This window comes from Parus major, chromosome 28 (assembly GCF_001522545.3).
Source record: "Parus major isolate Abel chromosome 28, Parus_major1.1, whole genome shotgun sequence".
Taxonomy (NCBI): domain Eukaryota; kingdom Metazoa; phylum Chordata; class Aves; order Passeriformes; family Paridae; genus Parus; species Parus major.
Window position 1 is genome coordinate 1,425,476 of NC_031797.1, and position 22,275 is coordinate 1,447,750.

The window sequence follows — 22,275 nt, forward strand, 5'->3', positions numbered from 1 at the left end:
AGCCCGGGGGTGTAACGGGGCAGCGATGGGGGAGGTATCGGGGACAGGTCTGGGGGGACGGGCCGCGTGTGGGGAGGAATCGGGGACAGCCCGGGCGGGGGAGGGATCGGGGGCGGCCCCGCTGGGAGCCGCTATCGGGGGCAGCGGGCGGGAGGAGCCGGGCCGGGCCGTGTCCCGTGTGCCGCGGCGGGTGAGACCCCCCTGGCCCGGGGGCTGCCGGCTCCATCCGCTCCCGAGGGGCTCTCGGGAATTGCCTCCCCCGGCTCCTTCCCGGCCCGGCCCTGGGGACGCGGCTGGCAGCGCTCGGGGGAACGCAGCGGGGACAGGGTGGCACAGCCCAGCGGTCCCTCTCACGCCTGGGAGGTTCGTGACGGGGATCCTGCAGGGGTTTTAAGGGTGAACTTGTCTGATCTGTGTGGTTCGGGTACCGGAGATGTGTGCGTTGCCCTCGATAGAGAGCACCTGGATGTTGTAGTTTCATTTCTCCTTTTAATTTCTGGTCTCAGCGTTTTGTAACTCTCAAGAAACTCATTTGTGGAACCTCTGATGAAGAGAGCAATGGGTTAGAAATTAAGCACTTGATGGATTGATTTATCTACATTTCAGTGTTATTCTGGGCTAATTAATATTTTTGCTGCTGTCTGCAATCCAGTTCTGTGTGAGGCCAGTCTGAGCAGGTGTCAAGGTGTGGAACAGGCTTGTGTCCTAAGCACAGGTATTTCTGTACTTTCTGTCTTCTTGAGCTGAGTTTCTGTTCCTGAGCAGCCACGCTTCACATCTTGATGTGGTTGTACCAAAATCAATATTTGTCTGCTGTGGGTTTTGCATAGACAAATTAAGGCTCCTGCCCACCTACTGAGGCAGCAGGTATAGGACTGTGTAAACAGGCTGGGGGGGCCCTGAGAGGAATTGTTTCCAATTGTGCTGTCTCCCCAGCTCCAGGCTGGGGGAGATAGGGCAGCAGAGACCCCTGCATAGCCAGGCATCCCCACAAGGCTCCTGGAATTTGGAGCTGATTTTGGAATGACACGGGAGGGGCATTGTAACTTAGCCCTTGTAACTTAGCTTTTCCCTGCTCCTTTTCTCAGGGCACTGCTGCCATACAGTTTCCTTGTTCTCCCTGGTTGTGCTGGGTGGCTTTTGGAGTTATTTTTTGGCTGCAGGGACAGTGTCCCACCCTGTGAGGGCTGGTGGTGCATCAGGGAGAGGAAACACCAGCAAAGCCAAGCTGTGTCAGCTCTGGGTTCCTAATGCTGAGCTGATTGTTTTGGAGAGGCTGCTGCTGCCTTGGGCTCTCTGGAAAGTTCCTCGTAAGAGCTGGGCATCTGGAAGAGGTTCAAACCCAGCCTTTTGTCTTGAAACCAGTGCAGAGCCACCACTTTCCACTTTAAATTCAACCACTACTTTAAATTCAACTGGTGAGATTATGAGAAAGGCGTTTGTTTGTGTTGGGAGCACCAGAGGCTGCACTGATTCCCTGCCGAGCTGGGTGATTTCAAATCCAGATCTCCCAGATCCCTGTGGGGGTCTCGTTCCTTTTAGGCTCTTCTGAAGGGTCTGGGTGGGTTCTGAAACCCACCTAGTCTGATGGTCCTCCCCAAAGGCTCAGCTTGAGCCACTGTCAGGAGGTGTGTGTTGTGCCCAGGTTTCTCATTCCGCTTGTGTTCCCATCATTAAATCCATGTAGATGAGGGAGTGTGGGCAGTTCTGCTCTGTGCTGGGATCCTGCCCCTCAGTTTGCTCTTGTCAAAGTGCTCTGGATGAAACCCTGGAGTACAGGATTGTGTGGAAGCTCTTGGCCTGGCTGCATCACAGAGTCCTTAAAGGTGGAAAAGACCTTCAAGGTCATCGAGTCCATCTTGTGGCCAGTGCCCACCTTGTCCTCATCCCAGAGCACCAAGTGCCACATCCTGGCCTTCCTTGGACACCTTCAGGGATGAGGACTTCAAACCTCCCTGGGCAGCCCCTGCCAAGGCCTGACCACCCTTTCCATGGAGAAATTCCTCCTGATGTCCAACCTGAACCTTCCCTGGCACAATTTGAAGCCATTTCCTCTTGTCCCGTCACTTGTTCCCTGGGAGCAGAGTCATCAAATCAGAATGAAAATATAAAGTCAGTACAGAAAATATCCTAAAGCAAGGACTCAGAAACTGGGGGATTTGTTGGATGGAAAGCTTGGGATATTGGGCTCTTCTGAGATTGGCTGTAGGGCACAAGAGGAGCCCGTGTCCTGTGAATCTGTCCTTGGAGATGTGCTCCAGGTCACTTGGTGGGTTAATGGCAAAGCAGGAATGAATTCAGCTCTCCCACCTCTCTGTCACTGCTACTCTTTGGCCTGACCTTTGCTTGTTCTCTCCCACCCTTCTGTGGTAGTGAAGATAACAGCAGGGAGAAATAACAAACTTTTAAAACTATTTGTTATTGGCAGAATAAAGCAGGGGACTAAGGAGTAGCATTTTCAGTAGCAGGAACGCAGGGGATACTCAGAAGTTTGCAGATGATACTAAATTGGGAGGAGCTGCTGACCCCCTGGAAGGCAGGGAGGCCCCACAGAGAGTCAGGATTGTGTGACAAACGCTGGGGCTGAGAAATCCCCAACCATGTAACAGGGGCAAGTGTCAGATCCTGCCCTGGGATGGGGCAGCCCTGGATGCAGGGACAGACTGGGAATGAGAGGCTGGAGAGCAGCACCCTGGCAAGGGACCTGGGGGTCCTGGTTGGTGGCAAGTTGGATCTGAGTCACCAGTGAGTCCTGGCAGCCCAAAGGGCCACCAGGCCCAGGGAGGGATTGTCCCGCTCTGCTCTGCACTGGGGCAGCCTCACCTCCAGTGCTGGGGGCACTTGGGGCACCACAAGATCAGGAGGATCCAAAGCTGTTGGAGAGTGTCCAGAGGAGGGACACGGAGCTGGGGAAGGCTCTGAGGAGCAGCTGAGGGCACTTGGCTCGTTCAGCTGGAGCAGAGGAGACTGAGGGGAGGCTCCTCGGGGGCTGCAGCTCCTCCCGAGGGGAGGCAGAGGGGCAGGGGCTGAGCTCTGCTCTGGGACAGGGACAGGAGCCCAGGAAGGGCTGGAGCTGTGCCAGGGCTTGGGATGGATCTCAGGGCAAGGTTCTTCCCCCCGAGGCTGCTGGCACTGCCCAGGCTCCCCAGGGAATGGGCCCGGCCCCAAGGCTGCCAGAGCTCCAGGAGCGTTTGGACAGCGCTCTCAGGGATGCTCAGGGTGGGAATGTTGGGGTCTCCTGGTTAATGCCAGGAGTTGGACTGGCTGATCCTTGTGGGTCCTTTCCAGCTCAGAATATTCCAGAATTCTGTGATACTCAAAATGTGCCTCAAAGCAGATTCCTATAGGTGTTCACAAAATTTTCCCTCGTCTGAGACGGTGCAGTGTTTCACACTGCAGTCACATTCAAAGGAATCGTGTTGTTGTCTGCCTGGAAAAGCAGCACTGCTTGTGTTGGTGTTTTGGTCTGAGAGGGAAGTGGTGTCCCTGGAACTGACACAGGGCATTTTGTGTGCAAGATCCTGGTGAAGAAAAGCTCCAACTGTCTCCACTGGACTCCTGAGTCATGTGCATTGGCCTGTGAACTTCAGAGTTATTCATTGACCATGGATAAGCACAGTGGAAAAAGGAAGTTTACTTCACACTGGAGTTTCCTTTGCATGTGTGGGATTTTCCTCCTGCCACAAGCAGTGGGTTATAGATGAGGAAAATCTCTGCTGTGGATGCAGGGTGTTGGGTTTCACTTATTCCCAATCAAACTGAAAAGATGCAGGTGAATAGAGATCTGATTTACATGTTGGACAGGGACTGTTTATAAGAGGGTGCAGTGATGGAGCAAGGGGGAATGGCTTCAAACAGACAGAGGACACAGTTAGATTGGATATTGGGAAGAAATTCTTGGGAAGAAGCTCCCTATCCTTTTACCAGGAGCTGGGAAGGTCAGCACATCTCAGGAAGTGATTCCTCAGTGTAAAACATGGCCATGTGTGCTTCTCCTTGCTGAAAGAAGTGTTCTTAATGGTGCTTTGTGGATCCAAGCCATATCCTTCTGTGGAAGGGGGTGCATCTGCTTTGTCTGGGGTTTTTATTTATTTCTTATTATTTATTTTATTTTATTTATTTATTTGAGTTAATGCCTCTCCACAGCACCACAGGTCTCCTTGAGAGGAGGACACAGGAACACCATTGTTTGGCCATTGCAGGAAACCCATTGTCAAGCCAGGAATGTCCCCCTCAGTCTTTTCCTTTCCAGTGGACAGACACCTCTGCAGCTGTAGGACACCAACACTGAAGTGCTGTAGCTAGATAACCCTCTTCTGAAGAATGACCTTATTTACAGGCTCATTCTTCAGTAAATGATGCCTCTCTCTTAGTGCTTCAGTGTAGCTGGTGTTCATGGGCCTTTTGTTCTTGAAATTCACAGATCTCAGCCAGGAGCAGCTGCAGAAGGGTGGGGGGAAGTTTTAACGTGTTCTTAACTGTGTTCATCCTTTGTTTTCACACATTTGAAAAATGCACAGCAAAAGGCTCCCATTTCCAAACCACCTGATAGAAAACTGTTGTTCAGAGTTGGTGTTGAGGGACAGCTCTGAGGCCTCAGGGATTGATCCCATAGCAGCTCCCAGGGGACAGAGCCTCCTGTCCACACTCTGGGGCTTCCTAGAGCCTGCTCCAGGAAAACAACGTGTTCTCCTCTGTGCAGACATATTTAAGCTTGTACATCTCTGCAGAGGAAGAAGAAGAACAGGCTGCTGGTACAGTCCCAGGTGCTGTTGTCTCCATGGGCTGGGTTAGAGTTGTTTAAATGAAAAGCAAAAGCAACCCAACAACACAGTTCTGCCAGTGCAAAGCTCTGCAGCCTCCAGACCTTACCTGGGGCACAAGTGAGGACAGCACTGAGGTGCAGCAAAGGGGAACCAGCTGCTGTAAATCCTGAGGGATTTGAATACAAATTTTGCTTTGACCCTGCTGCTGTGTGTGTGCTTTTAGGAGCAGATTTTAGTCTAGACTGCCTTTGTTTCTGTCAGACTCCACAGTGCTGGTTTGCAGGGTTGGTTCGTGTGTTCTGTGTTTCCATTCTGGGATTTGCAGGTAGGGACACATGGTGTTTTTATCCTTAAGGTGGAATTAAAACTTAGCAAAGACCTCTCTGTATTTCATTTGTGGGATCAGCTCTGCCAAAATCAGCACCACAGCTGATGCTGGGTAAACTTCCCAGGATTTGCTTCTGCCAGAGTTACAGCTGCTCTCAGTGTTGGTAACAGGAAGAATGAATCTGCATTTGTGCAGAATTTCTAAAATAATGAGGGGTGTTGGGTTTGGTTCCAGCTGATTATTTTTTTGTTAAGCAGCAATTTCGTGCCCAGCTAACAGGGATTATCTGTTTGTTCCAGGAGTTGGGAAGCACCACAGAGAGCCAGGAGCCAACCAATCGTCTCAACACCTAAATGAGGCATTAAGTCTGGTGAGCTCTACACATTTCTCTTCCAATGTAGCTCTGCTGGGTCCCACCCTGACCTGTGTGGCTGTCCCTGGGAGCTGCAGGTGTTCTGGCAGGGGCTCCCTGAGCATCCTCAGCCTTTGCCAGGGGCACATTTGCTTGCTGCTGGATAATACAAACCTTGCAAGTGGCTGAATGAGGTGCTGCCAGAGCTTCCTCTACACAAGGAGAAATCAGGATCCTTTCTGGAAGGCTCCAGCCTTCCTCCTTTGGGTGATTGACACGAGTAGTCTGTAGTGGGAACCCCGGGCTCTTGTTTGTCACACCCTGGGAACATTCCCAGTTCCAGGAGGTTCTCTGGGTGCTGGTTAGTCACATGTGCTGACCTGATTTCCTTTCTCCAACAGATCTGTTGCTCTGTCTGAAACCTCACCAGGGAACACAAGTATTAGAAATGGCAGGTAAGAACACCTCAGACACAGCAGGTAGGGAGAGTGGTTTCAGAGGGTGTTGTTCATGGTGCTGTGGGGGCTGTAACGTGTCAGGAATGTGACCTGTGTCCCTTCCCGAGACCTTGGTGATCCCTAAAGCTCTTCAGTTACTTCTCTTGCCTTGGTCACATTCACTTTCCTGCTGTGTCCTGATCTGTCACCTGAGGTTTCTGCTCAAGTGATAAAGGTTCAGATGTGACTTGCTTGAAAGTTTATGAGGATGGAATTTACTCTGAAAAAAAGTACCTGAGTACAATTCCTTCTTTCCAGAGGCTTTCCAGTTCCTAGCTGTGCTATTGACATTAATCCATCTGAAATTTGCTTGCAGTGAAATTAGGAACAAAATTCCAACTTCTTTTAAAATAAGAAGTCTGGAATTTGCCTCCAGCTGCAGCTCATGGGTGATGCAGTTTGGTTTTTGATAGCATGGGGTGCAATTTGCTGATCTGATATGTTGATCCCAGCCTTGATGGGAGAACTGTAGCACTCTGAGCTCTGCAGTCAGACATGAAAGGGGATATTTTAATGTAATTTATTTTGTCTAATCTCAGGAGTAACCCAGAACAGCTGGGAACTGTGGGGTCTCTGGGTGGGAGGAGGTGGGTAGCAGCAGAGAAGAGGTGTAATCTCCAGCTTTGTGTACCGAGCAAACAATTGTGAGGGTGTTTGGACCATTTTATGAGCTTGAAAAATGACAAAGGGAAAAATGGACAATGCAGTGGCTGCTTGGTTTTGGCCCCACCACATGGGAGCTCTGCACTGGGAGCTGGCAGAAGCTCTGCTGTCCATGACAGAAAATGGGAGAGAGCAGAACCAAAGGAACAATCTGCAGCTTCAGCTGTTGAAGAGGGACACAACAAGTTTCCTCATCCCTCAAAAAAAAAAAAAATGGTTAGAGAATCTGCTTTTACTGCATTTGATTAATCTTGGTCTTACTGGCTTCCCTAGAGACCTGTCCTTTCAGCTGTGTCCCCTCCCTTTCCCTTGATCCAGCATTGTTAAATCCCTTTCTAGGCTGCAGGGACACACTGTGCAGGAGAAATCCCATTAGGTGCTTACAGCAAACAAAAAAATTAATGCAAAGGAATCCAAATTCCTGTGGACTTTGAAAGCATCCATGGACCATCAGCTCTCCATGGGATGGAGTCAGCAGTGGTGTTAACCAGTAACTCAAACCAGCTTGGAGGGCATCTGAATTAATGTAAAATGGGTTTAAGGGAGATGGGTGAGGAGGGGAGGAAGACTTGATGTTTGTTTTTATCAGGACAAGTCAAATTGGGCTGGTGACTTCAGACATTATTCCATAGCTACTTCTGATGTATTCCCAGTGGGCGTTCTCACCATATTTTCTGTGTGAAAATATGCATGAGGGAAAGCCTTTTTCCTTCCTAAAGCCTGGCTGCAGCTCTAGGCTCTTCCCTGCCAACCTTCAAACAGAGCTGAGGAGCTGCTCCTGCAAAATGTCTCCTCAGCCGGAGATAATGGGAAGAGAAGGGGAACTCTTGTGCTGACAGTTCTTGTTCAGACATTTCCTCTTGTCTCCTGCGCCATTTGGAGGTTTTCCCAGGACATTCTTCATCTCTTCCTCTGGTTGTTTTTAATTCTGTTTACTGGGGCTGAAGGAGGCTAGAGACAATTAGTCACAATGCCCTGGAATCAAACTTTAATCAGCTCTGGAAGGCAAAAGTAAACATTCCCAAACATGTAGGAACACACATCCAGGCACACACACACACAGATCTGGGAGCTGACAGCAGCAGAGGATTTAGGCATTTAATTACTTGATTTTAAAACAGAAATTCTTCCCAAGGTAGGGCTTTCTTTACCATATAGCTTTTGGCAGCATTTGCTGATTTATTGTCTCTGAATGCAAAGCATTTGCTTTTTTCCTTTGCTTTTTTTTTTTTTCCTTTTTCCTAGGGCTTAACCTTGCAGGAAAAACTTGAATGTAGCCTTTTTGCATTAAAAATCATGTGTGTCTTCAAAACAAGATCATCCCTGACATGGAATCACAAAATGGTTTGGGTTGGAAGGGACCTCAAAGCCCATCCAGTGTCACCCCTGCCATGGCAGGGACACCTTCCACCATCCCAGGCTGCTCCAAGCCCCGTCCAGCCTGGCCTTGGGCACTGCCAGGGATCCAGGGGCAGCCCCAGCTGCTCTGGGCACCCTGTGCCAGGGCCTGCCCACCCTGCCAGCCAACAATTCCTTCCCAATATCTGTCTTATTTCCCAGCACTGGATGATACCTGGGTACAGAATTCCAGTTTGGGGATGCCTTCAGGCACCCTTCCTTATTGTTCCAGGCTACAACAGGTCCTAAGGCCTGACCCATGGCCAGGACAGGCTCCTGCTTACTCAGAGCTGGTGGCTGAAGGTAAATCTGCTTGTCTGGACCCTCCCCAGCCTTTCTTTCTTGCTGTGGATTTCAGAAGGGTTGTAACTGAACACTGCTGTGCAGCTGCTTCCCCCAGATGCTGCTGACACCTCCCCCTTCCTGAGGAAGCTTATCCTGGAGCTTATTTTAAGTTGTTTTTTTCTTTCACACAACTCCACACGGATGTGTAAAGGTGTTAAATCCATGTGATGTTCATTAGCTTGTTCCTATTCCCCTCTCAGCCTTGTGTGTAGTAGAATAAATGTCCTGTCCACTGCTGAGGAAGAAAACCAATATATTTGTGGTCCAGGGAGAGGGTGAATGTGCAGCAGTGTTGGAAAGGTGTGGAGGATGCAACACATTTCTGCTCTCAGCTGAAATCTGTGTTCTGTGTTCCAGAAAAGGTGAATAACTTCCCACCGCTCCCCAAGTTCATCCCTCTGAAACCGTGTTTCTACCAGAATTTTGCTGATGAAATTCCCATTGATTACCAGTTCCTGGTGAAGAGAATCTATCATGTGTGGATCTGTAAGTTGAATAAAAAGGTGTTTGTATAGCAAAACCCCATAGATCTCAATGACTAATGTGCTTTAAAGTTTTGATGAGGAGCAATGATCCCCCTTGGAATACTCTAATATAACTTTATGCCTGAATTTTAAGCTGCTGTACCTTGAATTTTTGAATAATCTTGAAGAAGAGAGGGTGGCAGTGCTGGAAAAGTCTGTTATTAAATAGCAGACCACCTTTGATACCTTTATTAATATCAAACGATCATAGAATCTCAGACTGGTTTGGGTTGGAAGGGACCTGAAGGATCATCCCATTCCACCCCTGCCATGGCAGGGACACCTTCCACCATCCCAGGCTGCTCCAAGCCCCGTCCAGCCTGGCCTTGGGCACTGCCAGGGATCCAGGGGCAGCCCCAGCTGCTCTGGGCACCCTGTGCCAGGGCCTGCCCACCCTCACATGAAATAATCCCTTCCCAATCTACCCCTGCTCTCTGGCAGTGTCCTGTCCCTCCATCCCTTGTCCAAAGTCCCTCTCCAGCCTTTTTATAAGCCCTGTTTAACTCCCAAAAATAGGTACCTTAAGGAATTTCCCAGTTCCCCTGGGTAAGAGTAAGAAGGAGAATTTTATTAAAAATAATTGTAGCCCATTTACTGCTGCCTCTCTCCCCACCTTGGATGAAGTCTTCCTAGAATTCTAGAAAGGCTGAAATTCCCTCTTATCCTCACATTTCCCTTCCCAATGGAAGCAGTGTCTTCTAGCTGCATGCTGGCTCTGCCTTAGCTATGCAGAGCCCCCCAGACATTCCCCATCCTGCTGGAGTTGGGAGCTGATCCTGTCACAGCTGGTGATGTGCTGATACTCTGTGCTCTGAACAGAGCTCCTGGCCCTGGGCTCCTGTTGTTTCCCTCAGCCATTCAGAAGCCAGGAATGAAAATTGACCATTCTTCTCCAAGGAATGAAATCGGTGTGGCAGGCCTAGGAAACCACAGGGAACGCTTTGGAAGATTAAGAATCTTTTTGCCTTGCTTATCTTTTTTTTCCCAAATGCTTGTCATCCTCTTTACCCTTCTCACTGAAGGAAAGCTTGTTTTCTGCCAGCTCTGCATTTGGTGGCATGGCTTTTATTCCAGATGCACGGGATGTGTGTAGGAGAGAGATTTGTGTGCATAAATAATGGCATAATCCATGGCTCCATTGTTCTTTGGTTATGTGGAGCTGCTGCAATGAGCTCTGTAATTTTCTTGCCTGAAGAAGCTGCCTGTCCCTCCAGACTCAGTGGTGCGATGCCGAAGCTGTAAAGCCGCCTTTGTCCTCCCCTCTCCCAAAACAAAGAGTCCCTCAGTCGAGTTAATGGCAGGCTGGAGGAGAGCCAGGGATTTGGGCATGGCCAGGAGAGCTGCCATCTGCACCAGGAGTTTCACATTTCCATCTCCTGCTCTCAGGAGTTTCACATTTCCATCTGCAGAGCATTTCCTTTGGGGGTCTCCCTGATTTTTTTGCGTGGGTTGGAGAGCGACGTGTAAAGGGAAGAAGGTAAACAAGAAAGGGCCAGTTTTGAAAAATAGAAACACACAAGTTTGTTGCTGGAAGGGTGATTGCTCATTAGTTTAATTGGATGTGAGCACTGGATTAAGGTGGAGGGAGGTTTGGGGAAGGCTGTACCAGAGCTCCCACTGCTGGAGAACAAACTCCGACCTGAGCCACAGGAGAGCCAAAAGTTCCTTAAAACTTTGTAGATGCTCTTGGCTTGGTGTTTTGTCAAGTATTTTAAAATAAGTAACTTTTGGAGAATAAATTGCTTCTGAAAATGAATATTTGGAGAAGTGCAGCTAATTGGTGTGTAAATGAAATATCATAGATTTATGGAATCCCAGAATAGTTTGGGTTAGAAGGACCTTAAAGCCCATCCAGTGCTACCCCCTGCCATGGGCACCTTCCACTATCCCAGGATGCTCCAAGTCCTGTCCAGCCTGGCCTTTGACACTTCCAGGGATGGGGAATCTACAAACTGTTAGTTTAAATACCTAGATTTAATTAATTTAAATAACTAATGTTCTTCCCCCCAACATTAGGACTCATCCGAACCATTGTGTACAAAGCTTCGATGGCTACTCAGAAGACATTTTCTTTGCAGTAAAACAATGTTTTGTTTTACTCTCAGGCCATGTGTAAGTCAGAAGTAGCAGCTGGGTATAGGTTTCATTCCCCTGATTGTGTTGTCAGTATTATTTTGTGACCATAAAATCTTGCAGTTGTTCAGGACCCCCAGGCTGTGTGAAGGCAGGTGGGTCAGTGCCCAGGAGGAGAGGGAAGAGTCAGAAGGACCAAGGCAGTGATGTGCAGATGAGCTGCAGAGCCATGGCAGGGAGTGAAGTCTGGAATGAGCAGGACACATTCCCTTGGCACAGGTGAAGAGAAATTCAGGGATTTAATTCTGCCTGGATAACTGAGGCCAAGGTCCAGAGGGTTCCCATGAGCTCAGCTCATCACCAGGCTGTGCTGGAGGGTCTTTGGTGTTTGGACCTTTTACCTTCTCATTCCCTGTGCTTGTTGATACAGGTTACCACAAAGGGTTTTAAGAGTCCCCACCAGTTTTCCAAAATAGGAGATTGTAAATTGGCCTCTGAGCCTGGCAGAGCCTGGTGGGGATGCAGGGACAGCTGTGGGGAGCCCCTGGTTTGGGGCTGAACCCCCTTTCCAGGGATGTGAGCTCCAGAAAACTGGGGGAACAGCATTCCTTCATATACTACCACGTAGTGCAGCACTGCTGTGCTCTGGGGGCCTTTGTCAACTGCTGCTTTTTATCCAAGTGACAGGGACAGGGATGTGAAAAGGCCTCTAAGCCACCCCTGTGGTCCCATATTCTCAGCCTGATTGGAGTTTGTTTATCCCCTTGCTCAAGGCAGCACTGCCAAGCCCCCAAGATATCCAGGCTTCCTCAGAGGCCCAGGGAAGCGGAGAGAGAGCCTGCAAGGCACTGAGCTGGCTCAGAGATAGCTCCTGAGGCAGCCCCAGCAAGCACAGAGTCATTCAGAGGCAGGGGCAGGGCTTGGGTTACCCCCCTCTCCTCCCACAAAGGGGTTTTGCTATAAATGGAAATTAGACCTTGTTCATAATTCATAACAACACTGGCCTGAGTATTGGTCACATCAGTTGCTGCTTAGGCTGCCCATGCTTTGACAGGTCGTACAAGAGTTCCCTCATCCCTGTGCTGCAGGATCCAGCTCTGGAGCTGGATGTTCCTGTGCTCCCAGCTCCAGGTCACACAGGAGCCTGGGACTCACTCAGAGCAGCTGCACTGCTGCCCCAGGGACCCTTCCCATTGCAGCCCTGGGGACTTCCTTGAGTCCTGAGATATCCTGAGTTAGCAGGGACCCCCAGGGATGATCAGTGCAGCCCCTGGCCCTGCCCAGACCCCCCAACAAGCCCACCCTGAGCATCCCTGAGAGCGCTGTCCAAACGCTCCTGGAGCTCTGGCAGCCTTGGGGCCGGGCCCATTCCCTGGGGAGCCTGGGCAGTGCCAGCAGCCTCGGGGGGAAGAACCTTGCCCTGAGATCCATCCCAAGCCCTGGCACAGCCCCAGTCATTATCTTACTTCCTTTTCTCACAAAGTCCTGAAAGTTCCTCACCCCACATTCTCTCCTCTGCCCTCTCCCCAGTTTACTGCATCACGCTGGCCGTGAACCTCATTGCCTGCCTGGCCTGGTGGATTGGGGGAGGCTACGGGGTCAACTTTGGGCTGGCCATCCTCTGGCTCATCCTCTTCAGCCCCTGTGGCTACGTCTGCTGGTTCCGACCTGCCTACAAAGCCTTTCGGTGAGTACAAGCCCAGGAGGTGCTCCTGGTCCAGTTTCCTTTGGAGGTTTCCCTGGTTGTTACTGGGAGTTCTGCTGAGGAGATCTCTCTGGCTGGGATGAAGATTCAGACCTGATGTCTGAATGTCTTGTTTACTTTCAAAATGAAGAAGAATGTGGCTACTTTTAAATACTAGATATAGGACTGAGGGTCACATAAGATTGAAGGTGAGCAGCTTGCCACTTCTAAGGAGGTTAAATTCATATTTTACTTAAGTATCTCAAACTTAGCAGCACCCTCATCTCAGTGCAGCATTAAAATAGGTACTAATTTGGTAAAGCTTCATTGAAGCTTATTTTGATGGAAGACTGTTAAGTTATTAGTTTTTGAGAACTCTTCTGATTTCTGTCTCCAGCTACTTGAGAGCTTGTCTGCTTAGCTTTTTAGAGTTCCCTGGAGTCAGTCCTTCTGAAACTCCACAAATATTTAAAGCCATGCTACATTTTTGCTTTAATTAATTATCATTTGCATTTGCTGGGGACCACGAGGTATCACTCAAACATTTATGTGTAAAGCCTGGCATAGCTAGGAGGGTCTTGAGCAGTTCCCAGCCTGACACAGGGAAAGGATGGGTCTCTCCAGTGCCACCACCACACCCCACACAACAATCAGGGGTTTGCCCTCTGAAGGTGAAGCTCTTCCTGGTAGGATGCTCTGGATTTTGATTATTCACCAGCCTCTGTGATGGTCTGGATAACAGCAAAAGCAGCTGATGGCAATGGGAGGTGGCAGGTGGCTCCTGTCTAGCACATGATAAATTAATTGTTTAAATGCACTTCTGAGTTGATGCTTTGTGTGCCCTCAGCACTGGGCAGGTGCTGTTAAATCACCAGTGGCATCATGGAGTAGAGGGGAGGGTCATTTCTGCAGGAAAGAGGAGGGTTGGATTTGTCTCAAAGTTCCAAATGACGTAAAAATCCCAGCTCTGAACTCTTGCCCTCTGGGGCCGGAGTTTGTCCCCATCCCAAGCTCAGAAGCCCCAGGGCCTCCAAGTGCTGGAGCTCTGTTCAAAGAGGAATTTCCATTCTAAAGTCTGGGAAAAATTACTCTTCCCTGCTGACCTCCCCTGAGCTCTGCAAGGGCCGTTTCTCATTATTCCTTGAACGTTGTTTGGATGTGTTTATGCAAGTGAATGCTGAGAGGTCCCTGAGGTTACTCTGTGCAGAGACTTGCAGTTAAAAAAAGACTCAACGCCAGGGACAGCGTGGGGAGCCCAGGGATCACCCCCTGGGACAGCAGTTGGGAAGAGGCACAGAAATCACTGCTGGGATCACAAGTGGTGATTCCAGAGACAAAATCAGCCCTCCTTTCCCTGGAAGAGGCCACCCTTCAGTGCTGGCACCCTCTCCTGTGAGGATGCTTCTGTAAAACCTTCATCATCCCGCCACATCCCAAATTAAATTAGCTGCAGAGCTTTGGTGCTAGGGCAAAGCTGTAGCAAATCTGCACCAGAAAGCTGGATGAGAAATCACCTTTTCTCTGTATCCCCACTAATTCCTGCAGATCCTTTCAAATGAAGACTCCTCCAGCCCCTTCAGGTTGGAGTTGCAAGAGTCTGTTTGAAGGCTCAGCCTCGAGCCTAATCCTTGTTAATTGGATTCTGACAGGCACCACTGTCAGCAGGCCCTGCCTGAAGTATCTCTTTCACATTGCTGTACTCGGAGGTGGTATTTGAAGGGTGGGATTGTGAGTATACTCAAGGATGACAAATCTTCCAGAGCCACCATCTGTGACAGACACCCAGACCAACACGGGCAGCTCCGAGGAGTGTGAATCTGACTGGAGGATTTTCCACGTGTCTCACCTCCCTCATCTCTTCCCAAAGCATCAGGGGCTAGAATTATAAAACTAACAATCATTAGCATAATTAAAATAATAAGCATTTAAATACTTTCAGGGTTTAAGCAAGAGCTGGCAGTGATTGGAGCTCTTTTCTTCACTCCCATTTGCACCAAACTGCCTCACCTAAAGGGTTTTTTGCAGATCTGTAGATAAATCATTGGCCCTTTGAGTTCCTTAGAATATGGGAATCATTTGTATCATTAAAAATGATAGTTTGAGGACCTTCAGATGTGCCTGATGTGGCTGGTTTGACAGGGTGAAGATGTGTTGTGGCAGAGCCCAGACTTGGGCAGGGCAGTGCCAACCCCCCAGTGTACCCATTACAGAGACTGTGAATGTCCCTGGTCAGCACCTTGCTTGGGGTCATTTTCATGCTAATTATTGTACCTGCATAAACTCAAGGACCTCACCTGTACATCCTGAGGATGAGGAGCCTGCAGAGAAGGGAAGTGTGCCTCTGCTTTCAGGGGCCCACCCACCTCTCTCATGGCTGTTTTCTCTGCTATGATGTCCCAGTGCTGGATTATTTACCATGGGCGTGGGAACATAATGACAAGCAGACACTGAAACACTCCCAGCTGGAATTCTCATGCTCAGTGATCATTTTTAGTGTATGGACAAGCTCTGCCTGCCAGCATTAGGCCCCTGCGTGCCTCCTTGCCGGGGGTGGAGCTGGGCAGGTGTCAGGCTGGGCTGATGTTTGGTCAGAGAATGATTCAGACTCTCTGTGTAGGAGACTTGTGTCCCTCAGCCTCTCCTTGTGTGTCATCATATGTGCAATTCCTTGTGGAGAGCAACTGCAGGGGCCAGGTTATTGGGAGCCATTCTGTGCTGCTGAGTCACAGAGCTGTGTGCTCCCACTGCCAGGGAAGGGGGAGAAGCTCCCAGCACACAGCCATGGGGAGATCCCTCTGGAGTGGAACCACCACTCTGGAGGGTTTGAATGTGGTGGGGGGGTCAGACAGGGGTGTGGAGCAGCACAAGGTGCCAGTGACCCTCTGACATCCTCTCTTCCTCCACAGGTCGGACAGTTCCTTTAATTTCATGGCCTTTTTCTTCATCTTTGGGGCGCAGTTCCTCCTCACGGTCCTGCAGGCGATTGGCTTCAGCGGATGGGGAGCGTGGTAAGCAGGAATGTTCCAGCAGGCCCAGGAGCTCTGGCTGTGGCTGCTTCCAGGGACTTGGAGAGGCTGATGGGAGCCCATACAAGGTGGAGAAGAAGCAGCTTTCTGATTTCCCCAGTGGCAGAGATTATCTGCTCTTGGGGTGCACCATTTGGGTTCCATTGCTGTGTTGGCAGAAATCAAGGCCAAGTTGGATGGAACTTGGAGCTACCTGGTCTAGTGGAAGGTGTCCCTGCCCATGTGGTCTGGCTGGGCTTTAAGGTCCCTTCCAACCTAAACCATTCTGTGATCTTCACCTGGTTGCTCTTTGTATCCTCTTCCCTCAGTGTCCATTTCTTTTACCATTTAAGCAGCCTGTGTCAGGCTCAGCACTGCCCTCAGTGTTGGCAGCACACGGTGAGCTGAGTGTGGTGACTCATTGTTGGCCTATGAGACGTACTGTGAGAGTTCTCCTAAAATAAATGGGAGCTTGTTAGTGTCTGTCCCTGGTTGTGTTATAATTGTTTGGCATTTTAACTTCCTGTCTGTAGAGACTTGAGAGCAATTCCTGCTGAAACTACAAGTAATGGAAAGTCTTAGCACTCCATTTAACACTCTGGTTTCAGAATTGCTGAAGCCTCACCTGGTTTTTGCCAGCAAAGGAATGGAGATGGAGTGTAAATCACAGGACCATGGTGTTCCCTGATCCCATTTCTGGTCTCTAGATGCACAACCAAAAGCACTTTGGGAATATGTCTTCTCTTCCCAAACTCCATGCAGCTGGCTGTCCCTTAAAGCTCCCAGACTGGATGAGTGAGGGATGCTGGCATGTGAGAGTTGAGATCTTGGGGAAATACCTGCATTGAATTCTCGATTATCCTCATTGTTCATTTCATTGTCAAAAGCTTAAAAGCTGCCTTGTAATTTCTGGGTTATGAATCACAGAAACAGGGAATGGTTTGGTTTGAAAGGGACCTTAAAGCCCATCCTGTTCCATCCCCTGCCACGGGCAGGGACACCTTCCACTATTCCAGGTTGCTCCAAGCCCCGTCCAGCCTGGCCTTGGGCACTTCCAAGGATCCAGAAGCAGCCACAGCTGCTCTGGGCAACCTCTGATGGGGCCTTACAAGCAAGTAAACAGTTTTTTTGATAACAAGGACACTTTGAAAAGCAGATTATAATGATGTTTTGTCTCTTTTTTTCTGTTTCTTCTAGTGGATGGTTGGCAGCCATCACCTTCTTCAGCACCAACGTGGCAGCTGCTGTGTTCATGCTGTTCCCTGCCATCATGTTCACAATGTCAGCGGTTGCAATGTTCATCTGCATTATAAGGGTAGGTTCTTCTAATGGAAGGTGTCCCTGCCCATGGCAGAGAAGCAGAATGAGATGAGTTTTAAGGTCCCTTCCAGCCCAAACCATTCTGGGATTCTGAGATCCTTCAGATCTCTCTCTGCCTTGGAGAATCCCTGCTGTGTATCACAATAATGTGAAGAGGCAGCTCAGCAGCCACCACAAGCCATCACTGCTTTGAAAAGGTTGCACAGTGCAGTCAGTTGATGTCTCTCAGAATTTCTGGAGGACAAATCTAGACAGCACAAGACAGCTCAGGCTGGAAATTGTCACGGTGTCATGTGGTGATGTTGCTTTATGTCATGCAAAGCAAGCTTCATGTGGAGCAACCTGAGGCTGTGTGAAGTGGGGAGGTTTGGATTGGATATTAGGAAATATTTCACAGAAAGGATTGTAAAGGCATTGGAACAGGCAGCCTGGAGTGGTGGTGGAATCATCATCCCTGGGAGTGTTCAAGAAATGTGTGGATGTAGCTCCTGGGGCATGGGTTAGTGGTGAACATGACAGTGGAGCTGGGCTGATGGTTGGACTTGGTGGTCCTGGAGGTCTTTCCCAGCCTCAGCTATCCTGTGATTCCATGATTTGTTGCTCTTTGGGATGGTCAGTGGTGAAGCATCTGCAGTGGGGACGAGGTGGCAGGGTGGGAATTGGGTCTCTGCAGAAACAAGGACTTGCAGTAGTACTCTCTGGAAAGCTTTGGCAGACAGGGAAAACAGAAGCTCTGTGGAAGCAGTGGTGCTGGATTCTGTGTTGGAGAGGTTTCAACCCCCTGGCCTGGGCTGGCTGCCTTGCTGTGGGATCCCCCACCTGAATTCTGGGCATGGAGCTGAAAGGTGTTCAAGTATTGGGTTGATATTCTCTATTCTCTCTGTTCACTGTGTTACTGCATTTTTTGTGCTTTGTTCCTTGGGAATCCAGCTCTTCACAGAGAGAGGAACAAATCCACAATCCTGTTCCCAAGTGGCTCTGGAGGGGCACAGCTCTGGGCTCCTGGTGCTGACTCTCCTCTTGTCCTCCCTTTTTCCCTTAGGTACATAAAATCTACCGAGGGGCTGGTGGAAGCTTCCAGAAGGCTCAAGACGAATGGAACAGCGGTGCATGGAGGAACCCTCCCAGCAGGGAGGCCCAGTACAGCAATTTTTCTGGGAACAGCCTGCCAGAGTATCCCACAGTGCCCAACTACCCCTCTGGAAACCAATGGCCTTAAGCAGCAACAGCTGCAAACTGCCTGGATTCTCTCCTTTTTGGTCTTTTTATTTTTGTTCTTGGAAAAGATCATTTGCATTCCCCCCCAAGCACCCCACTCATCTCGGGGACCTTTCTGGTTCTTGTCTCCTGTTCCCTGCGGAATATCCGTGCTCTCAGCCCTTCCCACCTCCACTGCACTGCACGGCCATGGCAGAAAGCTTTTTGTTTGCCTTGAGTCACCAGTATTTGCCTCGTTGCAGACTGAGAACAAATCCTTCACTGCCCTTGCTTGAGGAAATCCTCTCCTGACCATCCCTGGAAAAGGCTTGGCTCCCCTGTGATGGCAACACTACCACAGCTGTTCCTGCCCCTGCCCCTGCTCAGCTTCCTTGGAATGCCCAGCACAGCACCATGCTGTCTGTAGCAAAAGCAATCAGAGCATTAGTAGCAACTGGTGTTTACCCTCCTATATGAATAATGTGGAATTTTTCACTCTAAGGGAAATGCAGCACTTAAATTATTTGGTACTGGTGACACTGAAGTGATTTGTGAAAGCTCCACCCTCCGTGGGAGGATCCCTGCAGGTAACAGAGCGTGCCCTGGGTGAGTCCTCGGATGTGAAGTCCCCACAAGTCCTCGTTTGCCTGGCTCAGACTGTTGTGATGCTACAAGTCTTGCTTTCCCTGCTGCCAAAACCTCTTGCTGGATCTGTGTGTTCCAAAGGTGCAGATTCATCTCTTAGGTTCATAATTGTTCACTGAAGTCTGAACCAAAGCCCAGTGGAAACCAGTGCAGAGCTGACACTGGGCCTTGGTGATGCTCACCCTGGTACAGGGACTCAGCACGAGATCTCCCCACCATGTAACTTCCAGCCAGGTTTTGTGCTGGCCCAAGGAATGCCCCACTGGACACACCTTGTCCTGTTGGGACACCTTTCTCCTGGGTTCCTAGCCAGGAACCAGATGCAAGATAATGATTGATCTCAGTGCTGGAGTCCCAGGCTGGTTTAGAAATGCTCCTGTTAAAATGAATAGTTTAATTCTGCCTTCTGCTGGTGTAGCTGAACTCCAAACATTACAGTGGGGTCTGGGAGACCAAGGGAAGTTTGTTAGTCCTCATGGCTGCTGTTGCCTCTGTGGCTGGCAGGACTTCCATGAGAGATTCCTGCCTTGCTCCAAGGATCAGCTGAAGGGAGGACAAAGCTGTTGGGAGGGATTGTTTTCCCTGAGATTATCCTCCACCTTGTCATTCATCTCCATTCTGTGCCTGAGCCATCCAATTCCCTGTGTCCTACAGCGATCCAGGCAGCAAAGGCTGCGGTTTCCACTTCCCCCTCAGCCTGCTGTGAATTTTTTCAAACCTGTCCAAACTGGGAGATCAGTTCCCAGCTCACTGGAGTGAGTGTTCCAAGTCTTTGGCTCTCAAAGTTTTAGCCAATGATCCAGAGTGCTCCATTTAGGAGACCAAGGAAGGGTTGGGCACCCTGGGGATCAGACCCAGAGCCCACTGCCTTGGCAAGCTGTTGATGGGGTTATTCCAAATTCCCAAATTCCCACTGAGCAACTGGAAAACAAAACTGGCTCCTGGAAAGGGACAGGGACATGGTCCTAGCTAGGTGGAATTGATTTGCAAGTGGTCTTTTGAAAATTTTTCTCTACATGTGCCTTATCTGATGAAATCACAGTTCACAGAGGAGAGCTCCCGCTTCCCCCTCGCCCCTGCAGAATTCCCTGTTTCCCCATTAACTTGTCCTGTGTCATGCTGTAAATAATGAGGGAAGCACAGTCTGGAGTCTGCAGGACCCCTGTGTTACCAGGGCCAAAGCAAAAGCAACCCTGGATGGGAGGGCAGAGCCTCCCTGGATTTCTGTTTACAGCCACACTGACCCCCTGCTGCAGGAGCAACCCTCCCCTGGCTCTGGGACATGGAATGTGCTCCCACCACCAGGATTTTTTCCTGGAGAGTGTGCAATGTGCTTGGGAGGACGAGCTCTTGGAGCCTTCTTAACAGAACACGACCTGATGGCGTTGTGAAGCTTTTAGGTGCCTTTGTCTAGTGTCAAGTGTAATTTTAAGTGTTCTTTGTCGCTTGCCATCGGAGTGATGAAAGAACTGCCTGGCGTTGACTCCCTGGAAATACAATGGATGCACCACGGGGTGAGGGTCAACGGGGCTGAAGGAGGGATTGGCCATACTTGGGAGCCAGGACATGGTGCACCCGTGTTCCTCAGTCCTGCCCCTCGCCATCCTCAGCCTCTTGCCAAAATTCTTCAAAACCGTTTGATACCTGCCCCATTTCAGTGTGTCAAGTTGGAGGTTTCGAAGGAACCAAGAGGAGAAGCGTGGCTGGGGGCTCCACATCGTGCTTCTCTTTGGGATTTTTCCCTTGGAGAATCTGGGGGCTGTGTTGGAGCACCCACCCTCAGTCACACTGGAAGTGCTTGATGCAAGGAGAGGGGGGTGCCTGGGAGCCTGCCCACCAGAATGGTTGGAGCTGGACACCAAAATCACCCCCGTTAGCCTGCACTGCCTGAGATCCCTGTGGAGATCAATGCACCTCCAGGTGGGAACTGCCACCCCCCTCCCTCCTCTTCGATGCCAGAAACCATAATTCCAGAAAGTTGACCCAACATGCTGCCTGAACAACCGTGGCTTATTTTTTTCTCTTTTTTTTTTTTTTTGACTCCTCTGTATGTTTTTAAATGTTTACATTAGATTTCTAAAAGTTCTTAACATCATTAACCTGGCCCTGGCTCCTGGTGTGGTCGGGTGTCATGTGGCGTGTCTGTGTGCGATGTTTCATGTCACCTGTGGAGCTCTGGGTTTTGTTTGTGTTTTTCTCCTGATCACAAGACAATAAATGCTCATCCTGTGCTTGATGAGGAGAACTGGCCGCATCGGAGGAGTGTCTGTTCCTAGGTAACCAGAGTTATCTGGCAGAGGGAAATGGCAAAATCTCTATTTTCCTCCAAAGTCTCCCACTTCATGTTGTTTTCTCTGTAAAAGAACACCACGTTGATGGATGAGGCTCATCCTCTGTGCTGGGGACTGGTGTGAGTGGCTTCTTGTGGTTTGTACTCTTAGAGATATCCCATCAGCTTTGACCAAAGGTGCTGCTGTTGTTCCCATCTTCTCACAGTGGGATTGGAGAGCAGAGATGTGGATAAAGTCCCATCTCCCAAGCATGGGAGTAATTTCTATGGCCTTTCCATAGTGCAGAGAGTGGTGTGCTGGTGTCTGCTTTCCCCAGTTATTGCCTGGAAGGAGACTGTTACCCCTGGAGTAAGTGGGCTTGGACAGCGAAGGTGAGTTGAATCCCTTTAGAATGTGGCTGAATTTATTGCCCAAAATGTTCTTCCAAAGCTGTCACAGAATCCCAGAACAGACTGGGTTGGAAGGGACCTTAAAGCCCATCCAGTTCCAGCCCTGCCATGGCAGGGACACCTTCCACCATCCCAGGCTGCTCCAAGCCCCGTCCAGCCTGGCCTTGGGCACTGCCAGGGATCCAGGGGCAGCCCCAGCTGCTCTGGGCACCCTGTGCCAGGGCCTGCCCACCCTCCCAGCCAACAATTCCTTCCCAATATCCCATCCAGCCCTGCCCTCTGGCACTGGGAGCCATTCCCTGTGTCCTGTCCCTCCAGGCCTTGTCCCCAGTCCCTCTCCAGCTCTCCTGGAGCCCCTTTAGGCCCTGCAAGGGGCTCTGAGCTCTCCCTGGAGCCTTCTCTTCTCCAGGTGAGCACCCCCAGCTCTCCCAGCCTGGCTCCAGAGCAGAGGGGCTCCAGCCCTTGGAGCACCTCCATGGCCTCCTCTGGATTCATTCCCACAGGTCCATGTCTTTCTTGTGTGGGGGCCCTAGAGTTGGATACAACACTCCAGGTGGGAACATGGAAATCACCATATTGTGGTGTCATACCCCAGTTCCACTCCATGGTAGATATTTAGTCCTAGGAGAGGCATTTTCCTCACAGCTGTTGATGTGACATGTGCTGATCTCAGTGTCTTCCCTGTCTCCAAAGCCTTGTGCCAGGCTCCCCCTGCCTGGCCCTCACCATCCTTCTCCCTCTGCCTGTGGTTCCCTACAGCTGCTGTTGTGCCCTGATGTGTTGAGCATGGGGATGAAT

General features: G+C 50.1%; 1 protein-coding gene across 3 annotated transcripts; it reads left to right on the forward strand.

The window, feature by feature from the left end:
• Positions 1-169: 169 nt before the first annotated feature.
• SCAMP4 (secretory carrier membrane protein 4) lies at positions 170-21,047 on the forward strand. 3 transcript variants are annotated; one of them, XM_015651918.2, is made up of 8 exons: positions 170-363; positions 5,394-5,464; positions 5,848-5,901; positions 8,707-8,835; positions 12,477-12,633; positions 15,537-15,638; positions 16,833-16,950; positions 17,998-21,047. In XM_015651918.2, exons 3-8 carry the CDS (start codon positions 5,895-5,897, stop codon positions 18,172-18,174), a joined length of 690 nt encoding a protein of 229 aa, XP_015507404.1. In that variant the 5' UTR covers positions 170-363; positions 5,394-5,464; positions 5,848-5,894; the 3' UTR covers positions 18,175-21,047. The 3 variants fall into 3 exon arrangements, with proteins under 3 accessions (XP_015507404.1, XP_015507406.1, XP_015507407.1); XM_015651920.2 differs by lacking the exon at positions 170-363 and adding an exon at positions 417-715; XM_015651921.1 differs by lacking the exons at positions 170-363; positions 5,394-5,464; positions 5,848-5,901 and adding exons at positions 10,890-10,985; positions 11,070-11,225 and having other exon boundaries at positions 8,748-8,835.
• The last annotated feature ends 1,228 nt before the right edge of the window (positions 21,048-22,275 follow it).

Excerpts from the sequence above, each read along its gene's own strand:
- SCAMP4 (XM_015651918.2), top strand. Across the intron at positions 8,836-12,476 it reads AATCTATCATGTGTGGATCT|TTTACTGCATCACGCTGGCC; the intron begins GTAAGTTGAATA and ends CCCTCTCCCCAG. Across the intron at positions 16,951-17,997 it reads TGTTCATCTGCATTATAAGG|GTACATAAAATCTACCGAGG; the intron begins GTAGGTTCTTCT and ends TTTTTCCCTTAG.